The sequence below is a fragment of the Rhinatrema bivittatum genome, chromosome 1 (assembly GCF_901001135.1).
Source record: "Rhinatrema bivittatum chromosome 1, aRhiBiv1.1, whole genome shotgun sequence".
NCBI classification, from domain to species: domain Eukaryota; kingdom Metazoa; phylum Chordata; class Amphibia; order Gymnophiona; family Rhinatrematidae; genus Rhinatrema; species Rhinatrema bivittatum.
The window spans coordinates 513149442-513170013 of record NC_042615.1 but is presented as its reverse complement, the minus strand read 5'-3'; the positions used below and the strand labels follow the sequence as shown (position 1 = coordinate 513170013).

At 46.9% G+C, this 20572-nt stretch overlaps 1 protein-coding gene across 1 annotated transcript in view; it reads left to right on the top strand.

The window, feature by feature from the left end:
* The first annotated feature begins 2696 nt into the window (after positions 1–2696).
* CFP (complement factor properdin) overlaps positions 2697–20572 on the top strand; it is a 42636-nt gene continuing 24760 nt past the window's right edge. The window contains exons 1-4 of the mRNA XM_029611850.1: positions 2697–2853; positions 3948–4098; positions 6894–7054; positions 11746–11916. Coding sequence (XP_029467710.1) covers positions 2799–2853; positions 3948–4098; positions 6894–7054; positions 11746–11916 — 538 coding nt within the window. The 5' untranslated portion in view covers positions 2697–2798. The remainder of the gene's footprint in view (positions 2854–3947; positions 4099–6893; positions 7055–11745; positions 11917–20572) is intronic.

Below are 20572 nucleotides of genomic sequence, written 5' to 3'. Positions count from 1 at the left end.
GGATGCACAACAACACTGGAAGGATCAGTCTCTGACAACTACCCAAGTCCAATAATGGCTTCACAATCTGGCCTCCCACCTCCACTATCACAAAGTACCTTGGGAAAGTAGTTGAAGCTGCTGAGTGGAAGGCCTTCCCCAGACTGGTAGTGTCCCCAGGGAACAAATCGTAAATGAGAAAGCTCTCTTCCGGGGGCAGATCCAAGATGGCCGCTCGGTAGTTGTGCTCGGTGTTGAGCTTCTGTGGGCAAAGTAATTCCTGTATTTTCTTGCTTCAACTTACCTTTGATGGGGAGGAAACGCAAGCTGAGGAGGGACCCCCCTCCCCCAACTACATCCGTCTCTGGCCCAATGGACGCCCACATTGTGTGCAGAGACCTGGAAGCAGGACTGCAGCTGCTGGAGAGTGGAGGAGGGGAAGTGGAGCTCCCCTCTCTCCCTGGCTCATTATCACCATTCAGTCCTGCCGAAGGAACGCCTCCGGATAATCCGGCCGTACTGAGGAGCAGCCCTGAGTCGAGGGAGACGCCGTCAGACTGAGGAGCCCTGCAGGGTACGACGAAGGTGCGAACGCGGCCTTGAGCCCAGGAGTTCCATCAGGGCAGACCGGTGATGCAGGCGATACATTGCAGGGAATATCTGCTGGGGCTGCAGGAGACCTACCCGAAGGAAGAATTACAACTTGTGGTAAGAACTGCAGTTTTCTCACTTGAAACTATCTGGGAGACTATTGTGGAGATGAAAGTTTCTATACTTTCACAAATGCTGCCCCATAAATGCTACAGTTAAAGAGCTGGAGGACAAAGTTGAGAGTTTTGGCAAATACTAATATTGATCTGGAACAACAAATTTCAACAGAGATCAAATAAAGGGAATTCAACAAATTCAGTCTGCAACTTTAAGAGAAAGGAACGACATATCCATGAAAATGGAAAGTTTGGAAAATATGATCAGAAGAAGAAATCTGAGATTTATTAACTTTCCACAAATTTTCTTTAACTTCTCCTAGAGAACTTTTTAAAAGATATCTCATGGAAATATTGCAAAAAGGGGAAAGTGCAATTCCACCAATCTCAAAGATTTTCTACCTTCCAAAATGAAGGAGGTCTGCAGAACCAAATGAAGGAATAACATCATTAACACCCGTTCCTGAACATCCCCTGAATATCTCGACGTGTTTGGAGACATCAGATACGGAACTGGCGGTGCCAGCAACATTGATAGTGACTCTAGCACTTGAGCCGGATAAAGAGTGGCTACTAAGATTGTGTCTTCGACACAGAAATGGTGCATTCCCAGGTTGCAATGTTAGGGTATTCCCAGATGTTGCAAGTGAGACCCAAACGAGGAGGTAGGCTTTCCTCCTTTTGAGGCTACAGGCCTTGCAGATTGGGGGTGGGGAGTCTTTTTCTTAAAATTCCCATGCAAGTGCATGGTAAAACATGCCAAGAATACTTACATGTTTTACGACCCTCCCCAACTGACACAATTCATAGTAGGGAGGACACCTGTAGCGAGCGCAGAAACCAGAGTAAATGTATTAAGTTCCTCTTGAAGAAATGTTGGTCTCTGTAATTCTATTGAGGGTTTCTTTGATTGTTTAAAATATTTCCTTAGGTTGAGTACATCCTCCCCCTCATTTAGAGGACTTTATTCAGAGTTAATCTGTAATATTTGATTTGGAAAATGTCCTGTATTATTATGATGATTATTCTCTGTATTACCTTTCAAGATTGTTATCTTGTTTATTTTGTAAAATGCATTCCATTGCCCAACTTGGCACGGCTCCCCCTTCTTTGGATGCCTTTGGGGCTCTGTAAGATCATGCTCTCCTCATGTGGTGAGTGGGGGTGCTCATCCTGCGGTCCCCCTTATGGTGAGTGGATCTGCCCTGTCCAAGTCCTATAGGCTTCCTCGGTGGGAGTTCATTAGCCGATGTAATCCGATGTTGCATTAGCTCCTCCCTGCGGTGTGCCGTATAACTCCACCCTCTGCCTTGGCCAGGTAGCGCTCTCTGCCTCCAAATACTGTTCAGCCAACTTAACTGCCTCGTCCAAGAGGGTGATGGCTTGGCGATGAATCCACTCTTCTGGTTGAAGGGGCAAGACCTCTAGGAAATGCTCCGATGCCTTGCAGCTGCTATCTGTGCAGAACGCCAAGTAGGGGGTAAACGGGCAGGTGTACACGTGAAAATGCATTATGTACGCATGATGTACTCCCTCTGCTTGAACGACCCCCACCCTCCCCCACTCTTTTTAACCTGGCCAAAATAAGCGTGTTGTGAAACCCCATGGATGCTTTCCGTCACTCTGGGGCCCAGGGCCATCTAGCCAGGTGAAAGCTTGCTTACCCTGGTAAATGCCTTTGAAACTTGCCCTCATAATGACTCTATAAACCAGGCCTGTTATAGTGAGGTGCTGCTGTGTATAATGACGCTATTACCTGGGGATGTCATGGCAAGGTGTTGCTGTGTGTAATGAATTATCGGCCCTGAGATGTGATAGCATATTCTGCAAGTTGTGCAATTATTTTTAGCCATTTCCCCTGCCCCTTGCTTAGCCTTCCTTCTTCTCAAAGAGTTTCCTGCCTGGTAGGGGAAGTAGTCGGCTGCTGCTGGGGAGTGATGGCTCGCTCTTAGAACATCCTGAGTGAGTTTAAGTTCTTCCCGTTAGGGCCCTCCTCTCTCCCCCCCTCCTCCCCTCCTTCCTTCACTCTGCACACTCCAGAGAAAGGAAGGCAGGAGCAGGGAGGGTTGTGGTGGTTTCTCTCCAGCCCTGTGTTCCCAGGAGCCCAGAGAAATGACAGTTCAGCTTTCTCTGCTGGCCAGCTGCTTCCTCGCCATGCACCTTCCAGGTAAGACTTCCCGAGTCTGGAATTCTGTCATGGAGCACCGCTCCGGCGGGAGGAGGGCCTCTCGTTCTACAGAAAAAGGACTTGACAGGTTCTGGGCTGTGACAGGAGAAAAAGGTGAAAGCCCTGAAAGCAGGGAGATTATAGTGGAACTAAGAAGTAAGGGCAGCAGCCCTGCATCAGAGTCTTGTATGGGAGAAATCCCTGTGGCAAGGGGGGTGGTTTACAATAGGAAGTGCTGTAAGTTAGGAGCTGAGGCACAGTGGTGTCATCATACATGTGCGGTTTATACCCATTGCACCCACCTCCTTATTCCTACCTAACCTACCCCCTCGCCTTATCTATGTATTTGCAGACTACTTTATATCTGTGCTTATCCATTACTTATGTACTTGTTAGTTTATGTAATCTGCCTTGGCCCTACCATTAAGAAAAGGCGGGATTTCAAAGGCTCATAAATATATAAAAAAAAAAGTGACGCTTACAAAAAGGAGAGGGATCCACAGGGTACAATACGCTTAGAAGCTGAGGGGCAGTAATAGCCTTATATCAGAGAGAGTATTATTACAGTGAAATCTCTGTAACAAGATAGGATTTAATGAGGGTGTTATGGGGTTAGGATGTCAGGCACAGTAGCCTTACATCAGAGAGAGTGTTATAAATGGGACAGCCCAGTAACAAGCAGAGTTGTAATGTCACATGATAGACTTAGGAGCTGGAGGTCAGCAGCCTTACAGGAGGTAGAACAGTATAACGGAGGAAGCCTTGTATATAATGGGGGATGTGATAGAGTTATACCCTCAGGGCCATAGCCTTATATCGGGGTGACAAGCAGGGTTACAATGACGTGGGATAGACCAGAGGCTGAGGGGCAGCAGCCTTATATCAAAGACAGTGTTGTAACAGAGGTGGCCCTGCAACGAGATGGGAGTGTAATGGGGGTGTTATGGAATTAGCAGCAGCCTTAGATCAGAGAGAGAGTTACAGGAAAGAAAGCTCTGTAAAGGGAGTTGGGTGGTATTATAATGGAGCATGGCACCCCCATGACACGTGTAGGAGGCGGGAGGCTTTCCTTCTAATCTATATCTGCATTTCAGTATCGGAAGGCGTGTCCTGCTACGGCACCTTTGACGACCGCGCCGGCAGCTGTTTAGACTTCATCTCGGATGATGTGATGGAGGAAGACTGCTGCCTGAACCTCAAATACGGCTTTAAAAGGAGCACAGACAGCCCCTGTGAAGCTTGCTAGTGAGTGAACCGCCCCTGGGTCTCTGTAGATGTCGTATGTTGGTGCTGAAGACAGGTCCTCTCGGTGAGATCAGCTCTTTGATCAGCGCTGCTGCGTGGCAGACTGCCTTGGCAAGCTCATCACCTTGGGCAGCAGTGGCTCCAGTTATGGGTTATGTAATGAACCAGCTGCAGCTAGGTCTCTGTTTGGGTCCACTTTTTTTGGTCACCCATTGAGCACGAATGCTCAGCTCCAACGCTCCACTCAGTGTTTGTGTGAGGAAATATAGTTCCATGGAAATTAATGATATAATGAGGGAAGCAACGCTGTAATGGTGCCGTAGGCCCGTAGCTATACAATTAGACAACTTTAAGACTATATAGGAGGCAATTTTCAAGGCTATTTATGTGAGTGAAAAAACTTTTTTCCGTTTGTAAGTCGGCTGTCTGAAAAATCACTCTTTCCCAGTGCCGCTCAAAGTCCCAGTCGTTGCTCCACCACGCGTGTGCTCTTAGCCGCACCGAGAGGAGGTTTTCCCGGAGGGAAAAGCGCCTGCCCGGATGGCAATTTTCAACTCCAGGCATGCACTGTTGTCAGCACAAAAAACAGGCGCAAACGTCCACAGGTACCCGCTTGCCTTCTGCAATTTTCAAAGCGTAAGTGCGCCCATACGCGTTCCCTTTGAAAACAAGCGCAAAGCTTGCGACTGCAAAGTAATGGGAGGGGGAGGGGCAGACAGTCTGCAGGGCTACTCAATAAGCGTTGATACTGTTGATGAAAATCCATCATTTCTCTCTGCTTTAACGGCGGGGGGGGGGGGGGGGGGGGGAGGGGAATTGGATTCATGCAGCATCTGAGGGCCCCGACTTTTACGGTCTGGGGAAACGGGTATGGGGGTAACTTGCTGATGCGGCGGTTACTACTCTTAACCAATAAGACTGATACTTTGATGCAACCCAAATATTGCGCTCTGCTTCAACAGCAAGACATAAGGGGGAATTCAACAGCAATCAACGAGGGCCCTGACTTTTATGGTCTGGGAAACATAAGCATGAGGTAACCTACACAGCACAGCACAAACTGCCATGAGCTTACTGGGTAGACTAGATGGACCATTTGGTCCTTTTCTGCAGTCATTTCTATGTTTCTGTGTTTCTATATGCAAGCACCAGGTAACTTGCATTGTATATGCTTCCATCCTGGAACTAGTTAATTCATTACCTATAATACCATGTCATCAGATTTGGAGGGGCTTTTTTTACCTGTGGACTTTGCACCAGGTTTCAAGAAGAGAGTTATGTTGCAGAACTTCACGTTGAAACGTGCTGTGGGTCCTTGGACCTTTGCACCTGTTTGTGTGGGTAGATTTTTTCATGAAAAATCTATGCCTGTAGACTTGAAAATGCATGCCTCTGAGAATGCCTTTCCCTAAACACAGCTAAACACAGGCATGCTGTTTTGCAAGGCGTGTGCATTTAGCCAAGGGCCAGCTAATGTGCATAAATCACAGATTTACCAGGTAGCAAGCTTTGAAATGTGTCCTCATAATTACATACCTATATATCTTGGTGTACAGTTAATTACTTATATAACCTCATAACTAACTAGTTAACTATTAGTCTGCATAACTAGTTACATAAAAACTATTTATTTAACTAAGTCATTATGGTTACCTAGATAACTGCGGTATATTTTGTTAACTCTATAACTGTTGACTCTTGCCCCCTCCCCCCCCCCCCTCCCGACGGGCTGACTGGGGCTGGAGATACTGCGTTCATAAACCTGGCTAGAAGGAGTTTTAGCCTTCATTCAATGGGGACACTTACTAGCCAAGCCAGGGATCATGTGTACCGGGCTCTGAAGGGAGCCAAGGTCTCTGCCAAAAACTGTCACTGCCATGTCTGGGTTAGATGGGGGATGGAGTTGTAAAATGATGACACCCATCCCCCCCCCCCCCCCCCAAGGTAATGGTTATTTAAGGCTCATGGTGCCGTGGGCCCCGGCTCTGATTGAGCTACAAGCCCAGAAGGAGGAAGATGAGGAGGTGGGAAGAAGAGACTGCTGGACCAGAAAACAATCCATAAACTACATTTATGTAGATCAACTGAACAGTAACTTCTGTATCTCTATAAAAGTGCTGGAGTAAGACAAGTGGTTTCGGTTTTATTTCACATTATTTATATTGGGGGGTTTTTCTTAAGGTGTTTTCTGGATCTTGTTTGTCGATTGGGTTGGTCAATAGGGGTTGGGATAAGGGCAGGAGAAAAGAGGAGGAATGGTACTTTAGAGAGAAAGAAGCCCAACCCATGAGATCTCAAATTCAAAGGACAGACCAACAGTACAGAATCAGTAGGAGGGAGGAAAGAATGGGCTATGCGAACACTGCGCATGTTTATGATGTCTAAGGGGTATGAATTGTTATATGTCTTGGTGAGATGCAACCTAAGAACAGATACTAGTGCCAAAAAAGGCAGAACCCGAGAATCCCAAAAGTGAAACTGAAGCCCAGCTTGATCCCCGTTTGCTAAAGGGAACATTCCTGGGAGAGAAATAATTCCCAGAATGAGCGTCAGCATAGCAACATGAAAAAAAGGAAAAGAAGATTCGCTTGCATGTGCGAGAGGAAAATTGAAAGACCTCTGTTGCAAGAAACTCGTTCAAAGGAGGGAAGGCATGAAAAAACTACAATGGAAATTGGAGGGGGGGGGGGGGAGGACAGACTTTCTACTTATAACTGCAAGACGAGGGCGGTAGCTTCCACCTCCCACCGGGCAGAGTTAAGGCAGGTTGTGACCGTGGGCCTTCTCTCTCGCAGCCCTGCAGAGTGGAGTGCGTGGAGCCCTTGGCAGGGCTGCTCGGTGACCTGCCTGGAGGGGGTGCAGCAGCGCAGGAGGCGGTGCTACGGGCAGGGAGGCTGCGAGGAGGACCCGACGGCGCTGGAAACCAGATCCTGCGTCCAGCAGGACTGCTGCCCCCGTGAGTCTAAAGGCGGGAACTGCATCCCCCCCGTTCACCTGTTTTTCAGTTGTTTTGGGCTTCTGCTGTAGAGAATGGGGGGTAGAGTGCTGGCTGCGGGGAGGGGAATGGCGGAGAACAGTGGGGAGGGTTAATTGATAACCACAATTAGGAATAGTTCAATGCGCCCCCAACCCTGCTGCCCCTCTTCCCCTGTGAACAGAATATCCATGCAGTCTGCCCCTGTCACTTCCTTCCTGCTCGGGTTTCTTGTGAAACAAGTGTAGAAGGAGGAGGATTCAGTCACAAGCGGCATCCACCCTTTCCCAGGTCAAAAGACACTGATTCGGGAAGAAAGAATGACACAGCCAAACCTTTCAGGAGAGGAGCAGGGATGAAGTGGGCTAAGAGGCCTATTGATAGCAGAAGACTTGCCTGAGATTTTTTTTTGCCATGAGGCTCATGTTAGTTCTGGAACAGTTTAAAAAAAAAAAAAAAGATGTTGAAAATATCTATTTTATTTGCCCCCCCCCCCCCATCCCACCAACCCCACAAACCCTCATAGTGCTACCCAAATTATTTTTTCAAGGCTGCGGCAGTAGAGCTGCATGGGGCACGATTTCACAATTGAAGCTCATCTCAACCTAGTGGAAGTGATGGTTTACGGAAAATAGAAGCAAATCTATGTTGTCTTATTTTAAATTCCATTTTATTTTTGGGCCTGGAAGTTTCTTCATGCTCCTTTGGACTTCCAGCTTACCAGTGGCTGCGATTGGGATCCAGCGCCATTAGTCTTCCATTGCAATACACTGGGAATTTTCCTTTATGCTACACCTAACAAAGCCCAGCCTTGGGGGCAACGGTCCTTGACACGGGTACCACAAACCGCAGTCTCCCCCCACCCCCCACGACCAGGCTAACGTGGACTCTGAGTCTCACCAATAGGTGTCACTGTTGGGCAATGACTAGGAGTCCCTCCCCCGTGGGCTATAAGTGCTGCTTCTGCAACTCCAGGGGGCAGGGTCCTGGTATGGTAATTGCCACTGAGCCCCCCCCCCCCCCGTCTTTTAAACGCTGCTTTTTATAAGTGATTGTCCCCCTAGTAAGGTCCCCTCCTTTGATGATTGCTCCTGACATATCATTTTATCCTGGAATTCACTTGGGAATATCTGACTCAAGTGAAATAATTCTCCCCTGCTCTACATCATTGATAGACGTTTGTCTGCAATTGTATATGCCCAGTCCTTTGTTTCCTGGAATCTTGTGACTTCAGCAAGGGTCACAAAATCTGGCCCTTGCCACAGATTTTGACATCCCCCACCCCCCATGGAATCCCAGGAGGGGATGTCAAATCAGGGGTCAGCCAAAATATGAGGGAACTAGATCGGGGGCAGACGGGCAGAGACTCCTCTCTTTACTCTCTGATCTTTCTTTTCTTCTTTCCCTTCCCCACATTCCCCAATCCCCCCTTCTCCCCTCACTGGCCAACAATAGGAGGAGAGTAGTACCACAGGCTGCCTGCTCCTCGTGTGCTGTCAAGAGTCAGACTCATGCTTTGCCCCCTGCAGAACTACAGTGTCCCACAAAGTTCAAATATCAAGTCCTAGCTCCAGGCGGCAGAAGGACACAACCTAAGGCTTTACTGTCTTCCTACTGAAGGATGGCGAGGGGTGGGGGAGGGGAGGAAAATTGGCAAGGGCAAGAGAGTAGACTAATCGGGCGGTGAGGTGAGAGATGGTATTTGTGGGAGGCAAGAGAGGCTGAGTGAGAGAGAGGATTTGCGGGAGCTGGGAGGGGCAAGTGAGAGAGGATACACTAGGGAGGTGAGAAAGGGGATTGACAGAAGAGATTGGGTGAGAGAGGGGATTTGTGGTGATAGGGAAGAGGCAAATGTTTGGGGGATGAGAGGGGGATATGTTGAGGGAAGAGGGTTATTGTGTGTGTGACAGCAAGAAAGAGAGGGAGGGGGTTGTGAGAGAGGGGATTAGCATCATGGGTAATATGTATGAGGACTGGCAATGGATGGGTGGGATAGGGAAAGACAAATTAGGAAGAAGGAAGGGAGAGAAAGTGGACTGGGGATAGAAGAAGAAAAGAGAGAGAGACAAGTGTAGATGATGAGGAGCCAGAGGAGAGAGGTGGGAATGCAAAGAGGGGAAGTGTCCAGAGCCAGGCAGGAGGGGGACAGGCCCTGAGGGAATGGGAGCGTCTCTTTCCTGGTCATGATGGGGTTTGTTAGGACAGTAGGTTGCAAGAGAAAGGAGTCACGTCAAGGAGGAGGGAGCCAGGATGGGGTGGGACCTTTCTCTCCCTTAATTCTAGATCAGGGTAGGCAATGCCAGTTCTCGAGTATGGCAAGCCAGTCAGGTTTTCAAGATATTCACACTAAATATTCATGAGATGTATTTGCAAGCACTGTCTCCATTGCATACAAAAGCACCTCATGCATTTTCATTGTGGACATCCTGATAATCAGACCGGCTTGCAGCACTTGAGGACCGGAGTTGCCTACCGCTGGTCTAGATCCTCCCTCTCTCATTCCACCTCTCCCAGATTTTCTCCTTAATCCTGTAGTCCCCCCCCCCCCCTCAGATCCTCTTCCCCCTTCTACTTCCTCCCTCTAACCTGAACTCAAATCCCTCCCTCTCACTCCTCATTCCGATCCAGACCTTCCCTTCCTCCCCTCCCCATCCCTGTTCCTCCCCCTTCCTCCTTGCCTATCCTTGATCATCTCTCTTTCTTCTCCAATCTTACCTCCCTCTAGCACTACAAATAATCATTTCTGCAGTGCCATTACACGCACGTAGCACTGTACAGATATATATTTATTTTATTATTTATTTATAACTTTTTCTATACCGAAGTTCAAATAACAGAGTTAATTATCAGTCCGGTTTACATTACAACCAAAACAGACAGAAACAAAAGTTGTCTTACATAGAACAAGGGAGGAAATAACTTGGGTGCAATTTAAGCAAGGGGAGATGTAAAGTGTCAACTGAAAGAACTGGAAAATTTTTAGGGATAATAGGCAAACAGGGAGAGAGAGGATTGGCAGGAGGGGGGGGGGGGGGTGGAGGGAAGAAGGGTTATTACAGTTTTAATGGGGATCAGATACAAAAATAGAAAGCTAAGGCGGTGAAGAAAATGAACTTAGGAACCTAAGCTTGGGATGAGAAGTTCTGTGGAGGTAGTAGTGAACGGCGAGTGGTTATGGGAAAGCTTGTCTAAACAGTAGAGTCTTAAGTCTCTTCTTGAAATATATATATATAGATAAAATAGACAGTCCTTGCTCTTTGGAGCTTACAATCTAGTCAAGACACACAACAAGATGGATAGGAACTTCCAGGAAATGTATTTGTTAATTGTTATAGTAGGTATGGTTAAAATTATCAGTGCAATGAGAGGAAAGAGCCAAGACTTACTCTTTAAAAGGAACCTCTCCTCCCACGTCCCCGGGCCTCCTCCTTTCTCCTCCCTCCAGCCTGAGCTTTCCTATTTCTTCTCCTTCCAACCCCAATCCTTTTGCCTTGCCTCCCATCATCAAGATCTCTCCTCTTCTATTCCCCCCACCTCCAAGATCTCCATCCTCCCTTTCCTACCTCTGATCCCATCTTCTTTCCCCACATCAATCTCCGAGATCTCTTTTCCCCCAGCCAACCTCCCAAAAAAAGAATAAAATAAATCATCCACACACACACAGACACATTTTCTGTAAACGTTGTAAATCTTTGCTGCAGGATCTAGTACCGACGTGCCGCAGGAAATGCGGTTGAAAGCTGCGGTCAAGCCTGCATGGGAGGAGGAAGGAGTCCAGCGTGCGGCCACTTCCCATCCTCCTTTTCCTGCAGCTGGATCAATGTAGGGGCAGAGGGGAGGGAGGGAGGGACTTAGAATTACCTTGCGGGCTGGGCCCCAGGCTTCTGTAGCAATTCTGCGGAGACGGGCCAAACCTATGGGAAGAGACAGATTTTTTTTGGCCATTCCCACGGCCACGGGAAATCGGGGGCCCTGGCCTATAATCATGTGGGATCTGGAAAAGCAATTGAAATTACAGCGGTACCATGCAAGTTAAATCACTTCCCATTTTCAAGCTGTCAGGTCACACTTTGACAAACAGTTCAATTGACATGGACGGAGGCATTTTGCTTGCCAGTGATGTCATCAACAATGTCTCTTATGGGAGCAATGTTATAAAAGATCTCCTAAATTACCGGTATTATAAGTCTACTTTGAAAATTATTTTACCAAATCTACCCATACACACTTCTACCTGCTATTATGTGTGTGAAAAGTTTTGGGGACAATCTACATGCATAGGTTTGAAAATACAGAAGTCTTCCCCGACTGTGCCCCTGGAAATGGCTCCCCTCAGGCCAGGTTAATTTCCATGTGAGTTGACAGTATGCCTGTATGTTTACCCTCATGTCAGGCGGGCAATTCTGTGGGCCTTTGAAAACTGCCCTCCCTATTTCAGTCCAATAAAAATAACTTTTTTCCCCTTCTTTTTCCTGTTGCTTCTGTTGGGTGTAAATAAGTTACTAGTTACAGAGGCCTACTCTGACCTGAGACACAATGACATTTTAGGAAACAAAATGGCTCCTGCCATGTCAGCTGGTTGCACAGATGAAAGTGTTACCAATTGGACCTTATGGTGGGCATGGCCTTTTTATGCTAATAGAAACCTGTTCATCTTTTTTTTACTCTTCTAGAGAATGGGGGCTGGTCCAGTTGGTCTCCATGGTCTGCCTGTTCTGTCACATGCGAACAGGGAACCATGCAAAGATGGAGAGAATGTAAGAGCCCACTGCCAAAGTGTGGCGGGACATGCCCTGGGAGCAACCTGGAGACTGCTGCATGTGATACCAAGCAGGTTTGCCCAAGTGAGTGTGCATATGCATGTGTTTCTTTGGGCCTTATTTTCCAAGGCTATCGCAGGCTTGCGCTACCTACATCGGGGCGGAGTCGGCCCCGGAAGAGGAGGAGTCAGGGCGTCACCGGGGCTGACTCTGCGACGACGATGCGGACAGCGAAAAGTTAAGGGCCTTTTCGCTGCCTATTTCGCACCCAATAGCACCACCTTTCACGGTGGTGCTATTGGGTGCGAAACCGGCAGCGATCGCACCGTAGTGGTGCGATCGCTGCCAGCTAGCGCAGGACCGCTCCCCCCCCCATGTCGACCCCTGCCCCTCATTAGCTCGATTTTCTAAAGTATCGCAGGCCTGCGATACTTTAGAAAATGAGGCCCTTGGTCTTCTTTTTCACATACCTCACAACTAGAAGTTAGACAGATTATTCAAAGATGAATACTGTTTTTTGTCCTTTGAGTAATTGTTCAGTGACCTTTTGTAAAGCATTGAAAGAGATACTGCGTCCAATGTTGACTGCAATCGTAAACAGGTCTTTTGAGGAAGGTTATCTTCCAGACATTTTCAAAAAGGCCATAGTAAAACTGATGTTAAAAAAACCACATCTGACCTAACTGATTTAAATAATTATAGATCTATTTCTTCTTTTGTTGCAAAGGTAATTGAGAATATTGCTTTGACACAATTAACAGCTCATCTGGAAGAAAATTAGATCTTAGACCCCCACCAATTTGGTTTTCTATGAGTACAGAGCTTTTGCTCTTACCTCTTACTGATACCCTCCGAAGAGGGCTTGATAGTGGTAGTGAATTTCTTCTTGTATCTCTTGATATTTCTGCCACTTTCGATACAGTTGATCATGAGATACTTTTGTTTTGTCTGCATGAATGTGGCATTACTGTTTTAGAATGGTTTGAAAGCTCCATTGTCTCCTTCCAGGTGTTACAGTTTTTTAATTCGTCTGCATAACACCTGGAAGGAGACAATGGAGCTTTTAAATATTTGTCTCTCTTCAATTCAATCTTGGTTACATCTTAATAAGCTAACACTAAATATGACAAAAACAGATTTAATTAAAAGTTTGCCTCAGACTTTCAAATAATTGTTCAGGCAATTATTTTTCCAACAATTGACTATTGTATTGGTCTGTATCTTGGACTGCCTGCATCTACTCTACGACCACTGCAACTACTGTTAAACTTTGCAGCTCGTCTTATTTCAGGCACCATTGAAACCAACATATATCACCTGTACTATTAAATCTGAAATTGTTACCAGTTAATCAGAGAATTGTCTTTAGAGTTGGCTTAAATGTAGCTAAATTATTGAATTCTGATACATGCCCTTGGCTTGTCAATTGCGCTTATCTCAGCGTGGAACCTTGATGTGCCCTCTGTTCGAGTTGCTCATTTAACATCTACTAGAGAATCAGTCTTCTGCATGGCAGCACCCTCCTTATGGAAGTCCTTGCCAATTGACTTAAGACTAAATCCTAGTAGTAAAGGCTTTCAGAGTGATCTTAAAACCTTTGTTTTGCAGCCGATCTCTTGATTGTTCTGACTGTATTGGTCGGTGATCTTCTCATGTGCGGGTTAGATGCTGATTTAATTTTGTATATAGTATTATGTTTCGCTACTTAATGTTTTTATATGTTTGTTTTATTTGTTAGATATACATATATTTACTTTTATGTAAGTTTTATTGTACATCGCTTCGGCCATTTATTGTGCCGCGATTAATACATTTTATTGAAATGAAAAAAAAAATCAGATGTGTCTGTATTTGTGTACAAGTGTGTGTCTTTGTATATAAATGTGTGAATGTATCTGCATTGAATGTGTAAATGTATAAGAGAATAAGGTAGAAAGCAAAAAATAGAGAAGAAAGAGTGATACAAATAGAAAGTTGGAAAAAAGAGTAAGAAATCGAGAGGCAAAGTAAGAGAACTGTTACATGCGCCGGCTGCGGCAGACCCACAGCCCAGGCCCTCACCTCTTTCAGACTAATCCAGTACCTGGACCCTTGTCCCTGGCCGCGGTAGGTTGCTGGCTCCGTCCTCGGGCCGCCCCTGGTGCCTCCGGCTCAGCTACAGTTCCTGGTGCTCCGCGCCAGACCTCTCCGCATGGCCTGTGGAGAGACGCCACCTTTCAGTGCTGCACCCCTCCCTAGGCACGCGCGCACATCCAGACCTTAAGTGGGGCCCACGGCGGGAACTGAGCCATGGCCCCGGATGATGACGTCAGCGGAGCTCCGGTATATAAGCCCGGACTCCACTCCTTCAGATTGCCTTTGCAGCAGGTCCCCTTGCTAGTCGAGTACTCGTTGCCTCCTTGTGTTCCTGGTTCCTGATCCTTGCTGATTCTGTTCCTGTATTCCTGCTCTTCAACCCTCCTTTGGATTGCCTACATGGTTTGACCTCTGCATTGCCTGACTACTCCGTTGCTTCTCTCCAGCCCTGGACCTCTGCATCGCCTGATTACTCCGTTGCCTCTCTCCAGCCCAAGACCTCTGCATCGCTTGACTACTCCGTTGCCTCTCTCCAGCCCCGGACCACTGTATTGTTTGACTACGCTCTTGACTCTTTCCTCGTCCAGACCTCAGTGTTGCTTGCCACCGCTTCCAGATTGCCACCAGCCCTGAACCCAGCTTGCCCTACGACGCTTCTTCAGTCTACGTCCTGGACTTGGCCAATTCAGGCTTTGGCCTGCTCTTGCTCGGGCGCCCCCTGTCAGACTTTGCTTCTATTGGCGCCTGGGTCTCCGGGACTCCGCCTCGTCCAGTACAGACTGTTACTTCTCCCTGTTGCTGCCTCTGGGCTGACCTCGATCCTCCCATCGACAACAATGGACGGAGGCCACCTAAGTCCAGCTGGCCCCGGCACCCAAAGGCTTAACCCGCGGAGAACGAGGGCTGGTATTGGTGAAGCGCCAGCCGGCCTCTGTCCATCAGCCCTCTCCGCCTGTCAACAGTGGGGACCTGATGTATCCTTCCTACGGGTAGTGCCAACCCCACCTCGGCCCAAGGGTCCACCTCCAGCGCAACAAGAACAAAAAGTGTGAAAATGAGAAAACAATACAAAAGAGATAGACATGCATTAGAACATAAGAAGCGCCATGCTGGATCATGCCTGGGTCCATTGAGCTCAGCATCCTTTCACTGACAATTGTCAGAGCAGGTTGCAAGTATCCAGCAAATCCCAAGAGTAGTTTTATTTCCTGTTACTCACTGCCCAGGAGAGAAATGGCTTTCCCTAGTCTGTCTGGCTAATAATGTTTTATGGACTTTTTCTCAAGGAAATTGTCCAATTCTTTTTTGAACTCCACTATGTTGGTTGCCTTGACCTCATCCTCTGGCAATACATTCCACAACTTGACAGTGCGCTGAGTGAAAAAGTACTTTCTACAATTTGTTTTAAATCTGCTGATTGTTAGTTTCATGGAGTGTCCTCTTGTTTTAGTATTATTTGAAAGTGTAAGTAACCGTCCTTTATTTACTTGTTCTGCCCCACGCATGATTTTATAAACTGGCTGAAGAGCTTGCACAGTATGGAAAGGTTATGCAGAGCGTGAAAGTGAGGAAAATGCGAGAAAAGAAAGATACAGAGGTTGCAGTATTCAAAAGGGTTTGTCCAGATAAAATTTAGCCAGATAAAAAGAGGTAGGGCAGGGGCATTCCAAGGGTGTGATTAATATTTGTTCAGTAATTATCAGATAAACTTACCTAGATAAGTCTGGCCAAGGAAGAGACTGTCCTAAGTACAACTAGTAACTTCATCTGGGTAAAGTTTCTGACCATACTCATTTACTTGGCTTAAGTTCCACTGAATATCCAGGTAAAGTTCCCACTTACTGACACACTGTTCATCAACCTCATAGTGAATAAAGAGATGGAGGGATGAAGAATAGTGAAGAAGAGGCAAGGAGGTGAATGAAAGTGTTATGGTTTTGAGGTGTTTGAGTGGATTCTTGGGTACTGTGGAAGATGACCACGCCCACGGTGAGGAGCCCCGTGAGGAGCTACAGTACTGGGCTACACTCAGGATGCTCAAACACTGAATTGATCTTTTATTGTACAGCAGATGTAGGCCACCAGAGATGGCAGTAGGGAGCAGGTCCTGATGTAGCAGTCCAGGGACCCTCGGCAGAGGGAACACATCTCACCAAGAAGGTATAGGGAGGTTCCGGTGTAGGTTTCCCAGCACGGCAAAGCTGTAGATGAGACAGACTGAGAATTAGATTACTCACTAGATGGTAGCTGTAATGTAGATGGTTCCACCAGGCAGAAGTAGATGGTTCCAGGCACCGAGGCAGGGAGAGCAGGCCCTCGAGGAGCGAGTACCTGATCCCAGTAGGGCACCTGAAAGAAAGCATAGGGCCCCCGAGGAGCGGGTACCCAGGTTAGAGATTACCCCGAAGGGCAGAGAGAGAGCTTCCAGCGGCAGCAAGGAAGCGGCAGAGAAACTTAGACCGGACGAATCCAATCCTTGCTAACTCAAATAGCTAGCAAACAAGCGTAGGCTAAATACCCGGATGATGTGACATCACTCGAGGGGGACGCCCCTGAGGTTTGTGCCATAGCTGGAATAAAGACGTGGGTAGCGCGCGTGCGTGCACCCTAGGAGGCCCTTGGGAGGAACATGGTGGGAGGCAACACCATAGCCGTTCCAGGGACGCCAGAGCGGCTTGCAGATGCGGCGGTGGCCATTTTCCCAAGGCTAGTGGGGAGAGCAGAGAAAAAGGTGAGGCACAAAGGTTGAAGCCATCTGAGACCGACGGACGCAACAGTACCTCCCTTCAAAGGGCCCCCTCCTACTTGGTCTTGGTTTCTAAGGATGCATTCTGTGGAATTGCTGAAGCATCTCTTTATCCATGATATTTGCCAAAGGTTCCCAAGAGTTTTCTGCAGGTCCATAACCCTCCCATGACAGGAGGTATTCCCATACTCTGCCTCTCTTTCAGACATCAAGGATAGCATCTACCTTGTATTTGATGTCTTCTTCTGCATCCATAGGTGTAGGTTCAGGTGTCTTGGTTGAGAACTCACTAAGAATTAATGGTTTCAATAGTGAAACATGGAATGCATTATGAATCTTCAATGCTGGTGGTAGTTTTAGACTGTAGGTAAGAGAACCTAGTCGTCGGAGAATGGGAAAGGGTCCGACGAAGCAAGGAGCAAAGCGAGCTGAAGGTAGCTTGAGTCTTAGATGTTTTGTAGACAGCCAGACTTTGTCACCAGGTTGGAATTCTGGAACCTTGGTGTGATGAGCATCATAGCCTTTCTTTGCTCTTTGTCCTGCTTTACGAAGCATCTCTTTAGTTTTAGTCCAAAGTTGTTGAATATCTTTGGCAGTAGATTGAGCTGCTGGGGACGACACTGAAAGTGGAAGTGGTAAAGGTGGTGATGGTAGTCATCCATAATCCATATCAAATGGTGTTGATCAGGTGGATGTTGCTGGATGAGAGTTGATGGCGAATTCAGCCCAGGGCAACAGTTCAGCCCAATCATTTTGACATGTGCCAACATAGGCGTGAATGAACTGCTTGAGGGTCCTTTTCATTCTCTCCGTTTGCCCGTTTGACTGCGGAATTTATGCAGAGGTGAAGTCAAGAGAGATATCAAACTTCTTGCATAATGCCTTCCAGAACTTGGCTGTGAATTGAGTTCCTCTGTCAGAGACGATGTGCTTTGGCATGCTGTGAAGGTGAAAAATGTGATTGATGAAAAGCTTTGCAAGCTTCATGGCTGAGGGCAAGCCAGGAAGAGCCACGAAGTGAGCCATCTTCGAGAAACGGTCCACTGTTACCCAGATAGTGTTGTTTCCTCCTGAAAGTGGTAAGTCTACCACAAAGTCTGTAGCATTGTGAGTCCAGGGCTCGTCTGGCACTGGCAGTGGTTGGAGTAGGCCCCAGGACGTCCGGGCGGAGGTTTCTGTCTGGCACAATTGGAACATGAAGCAACATAGGAGAACGTGTCTTCCTTCATGGTGGGCCACCAATAGTACTTCTGCAATTTATCCAGAGTTCTGCGTTGTCCAGGGTGTCCAGCCAGTTTGGAGTCGTGAGCCCAAGTTAATAGCTTTTTCCTTAGGTTTCTGGGTACAATGGTCTTACCCGCAGGTACAGGATGAGTAGCTGACAAGATACAAAGTCAAACCTGTTAAAGAACAGGGACCATCTCGCTTGCCTATGGTTTAGGTGTTGAGCGTGGCGGAGGTACTCCAGAGTTTTGTGATCCATGAAGACTGTGATCTGATGTTGTGCACCTTCAAGCCAGGGTCGCCACTCTTCGAATGCCATCTGTATGGCCAGTAATTCTTTATCCCCTATGCCGTAGTTCTCTGCTGGCAAGAAGCGACGGGAGAAAAATGAGCATGGGTGTAAGGTCTTGGAGTCACGGGACTGGCTTAGCACGGCCCCTACGCCTACGTCTGAGGCATCAACCTCTACGATGAAGGGCCAGTTCGGATCCGGGTGTCGGAGACAAGGCTTGCTTGAGAAGGCGTCTTTCAATTTCTGGAATGCTGTTACTGCCTCAGTAGACCAATTGGTGACGTGGGCACCTTTCTTGGTCATTGCTGTCAGCGGGACAGTTAGAGAGGAGTAGTTCTTGATGAATGTTCTGTAATAATTAGTAAATCCCAGAAAACGTCTAAGAGCCTTGAGACTTGTGGGTTGTGCCCATTTCTGAATGCTCTCCAGCTTCTGTGGGTCCATCTGGAAGCCTTGGTTGGAAACAGTGTACCCTAAGAAAGGCACCAATTCCTTGTGGAACTCGCATTTTGACAACATGGCGTATAAACGGTTCTTTCGGAGTCTTTGCAACACCTTTTCGACATCTTCCAGATGAGTGTTCATATCTTGGGAAAAGATCAAGATGTCATCCAAGTACACAACGACACATTTGTAGAGTAGATCACGCAGGATGTTGTTCATCATGTTTTGGAAGACAGCCGGGGCGTTGCACAGGCTGAAGGGCATCACTAGATACTCGAAGTGCCCATCCAGGGTATTGAAGGCTAGGGATGTGCAGCAGGGACGGATTCATCCCATTCGGTATTCTTATTCATCGGGACCCAAATCCATTGCGTCCGTTCTCGGGGACTCCGATCCGTTCATTAGTTACATATGGATTCGTTTCCCAAAAAAAACCCTCATCCCAACCCTTTAAATTTAATTAACTACAACCCCCCACCCTCCTGACCCCCCCAAGACTTGCCAAAAGAAAATGGACGCTAAATTTTATGAGCATCCGTTTTCCTAACCTGTACACAGCCACGAGTTAGGAAAATAGACGCTCTTAAAATTGAGCATCCGTTTTCCTAACCTGACCTGCTGGCACATTTAAAAAAAAAAAATGTTTAACCCTCTGGTTCTTCAGACTTAATATCGCCACAGGGGATAAAACAGTGTGTTCAGCTGAGCGCAATTTAATGTATCGGCCTGATACAATTACAAATTATGAATTTATAACAGATTTTAAAGGAAAAAGGACATTCAAAGTACAGTCTCCTGAGGTAAAAATATCACAATAGTATGTATATACTGGGGGTCATTTTCAAAGGAGTTACGCATGTAAATGTGACATACTATCGTAGCAATTTTCAAAAGCTATTTACTCGAGTAAAGTGCACTTACTTGAGTAAATCCTATGGACAATTCAATGGCATATATTGTAGCAATTTTGAAAAGCCCACTTACTTGAGTAAAGTGTATTTACATGCGTAAAACCCAGATTTATGCATGTAAATGCTTTTTAAAATCCGCCCCTATATTTGCAAGCACTGCTGTGGTGCATGCAAAAAACACTTGGAACCCATATGCTTCTAAGCCTATTGTAACATGTTGGGTATGGGCTTAGCCTTCAAATACATTATAGAAAACCTTCCATACCAAAAAGCATTAACTGCCAGCACTCAAACAGTAACATCCCTACACTGCAAATATTACACCAGGCCCTAAAACACCGATACACCTCCTATTAGAAAACTAGAAGAAGGCAGGCTGCTATAGATCTCTACCCAGAAACTACATGCTAGCAGAAAAGCACACCTCAGTCACAAATGAAGAACACAGACAGACCCTACTAATAAGAAGAATAAATATTTTTAAACAGCTGATGAATGAAATAACATCCAATTTTAAAAACTCATTGCTAAATTTAAAAATAAACACATACATCAAATAACACCCAATAATTAAAATGAATGAGGATAAAATATCCCCTTCCCCCCACATACCTGGGAACCTGATTTTCAGACAGCTTGAGACTGTCCTACATTAGTGTGTGTATTAGAGATGTGCATTTGTTTCAGAGTTATGCATATAACTCACAGACTTTATTGTACATATTGGGCCGGATTTTAAGACCTACGTGCGGGCTTAGATTTGTGCGCGCACAAATCTAAGCCCGCACGTAGGCGCGCGCACAAATCTACGCCCGATTTTATAACATGCGCGCCCAGCCGCGAGCATGTTATAAAATCCAGGGTCGGTGCGGGCAAGGTGCACAAGTGTTCACCCCCTTGCGTGCGCCGAGCCCTATGGGAGCCCCGATGGCTTTCCCTGTTCCCTCCGAGGCCGTCCCCCCACCTTCCCCTCCCTTCCCCTACCTAACCTGCCCCCCCAGCCCTACCTAACCCCCCCTAACCTTTATTATTTAAGTTGCGCCTGCC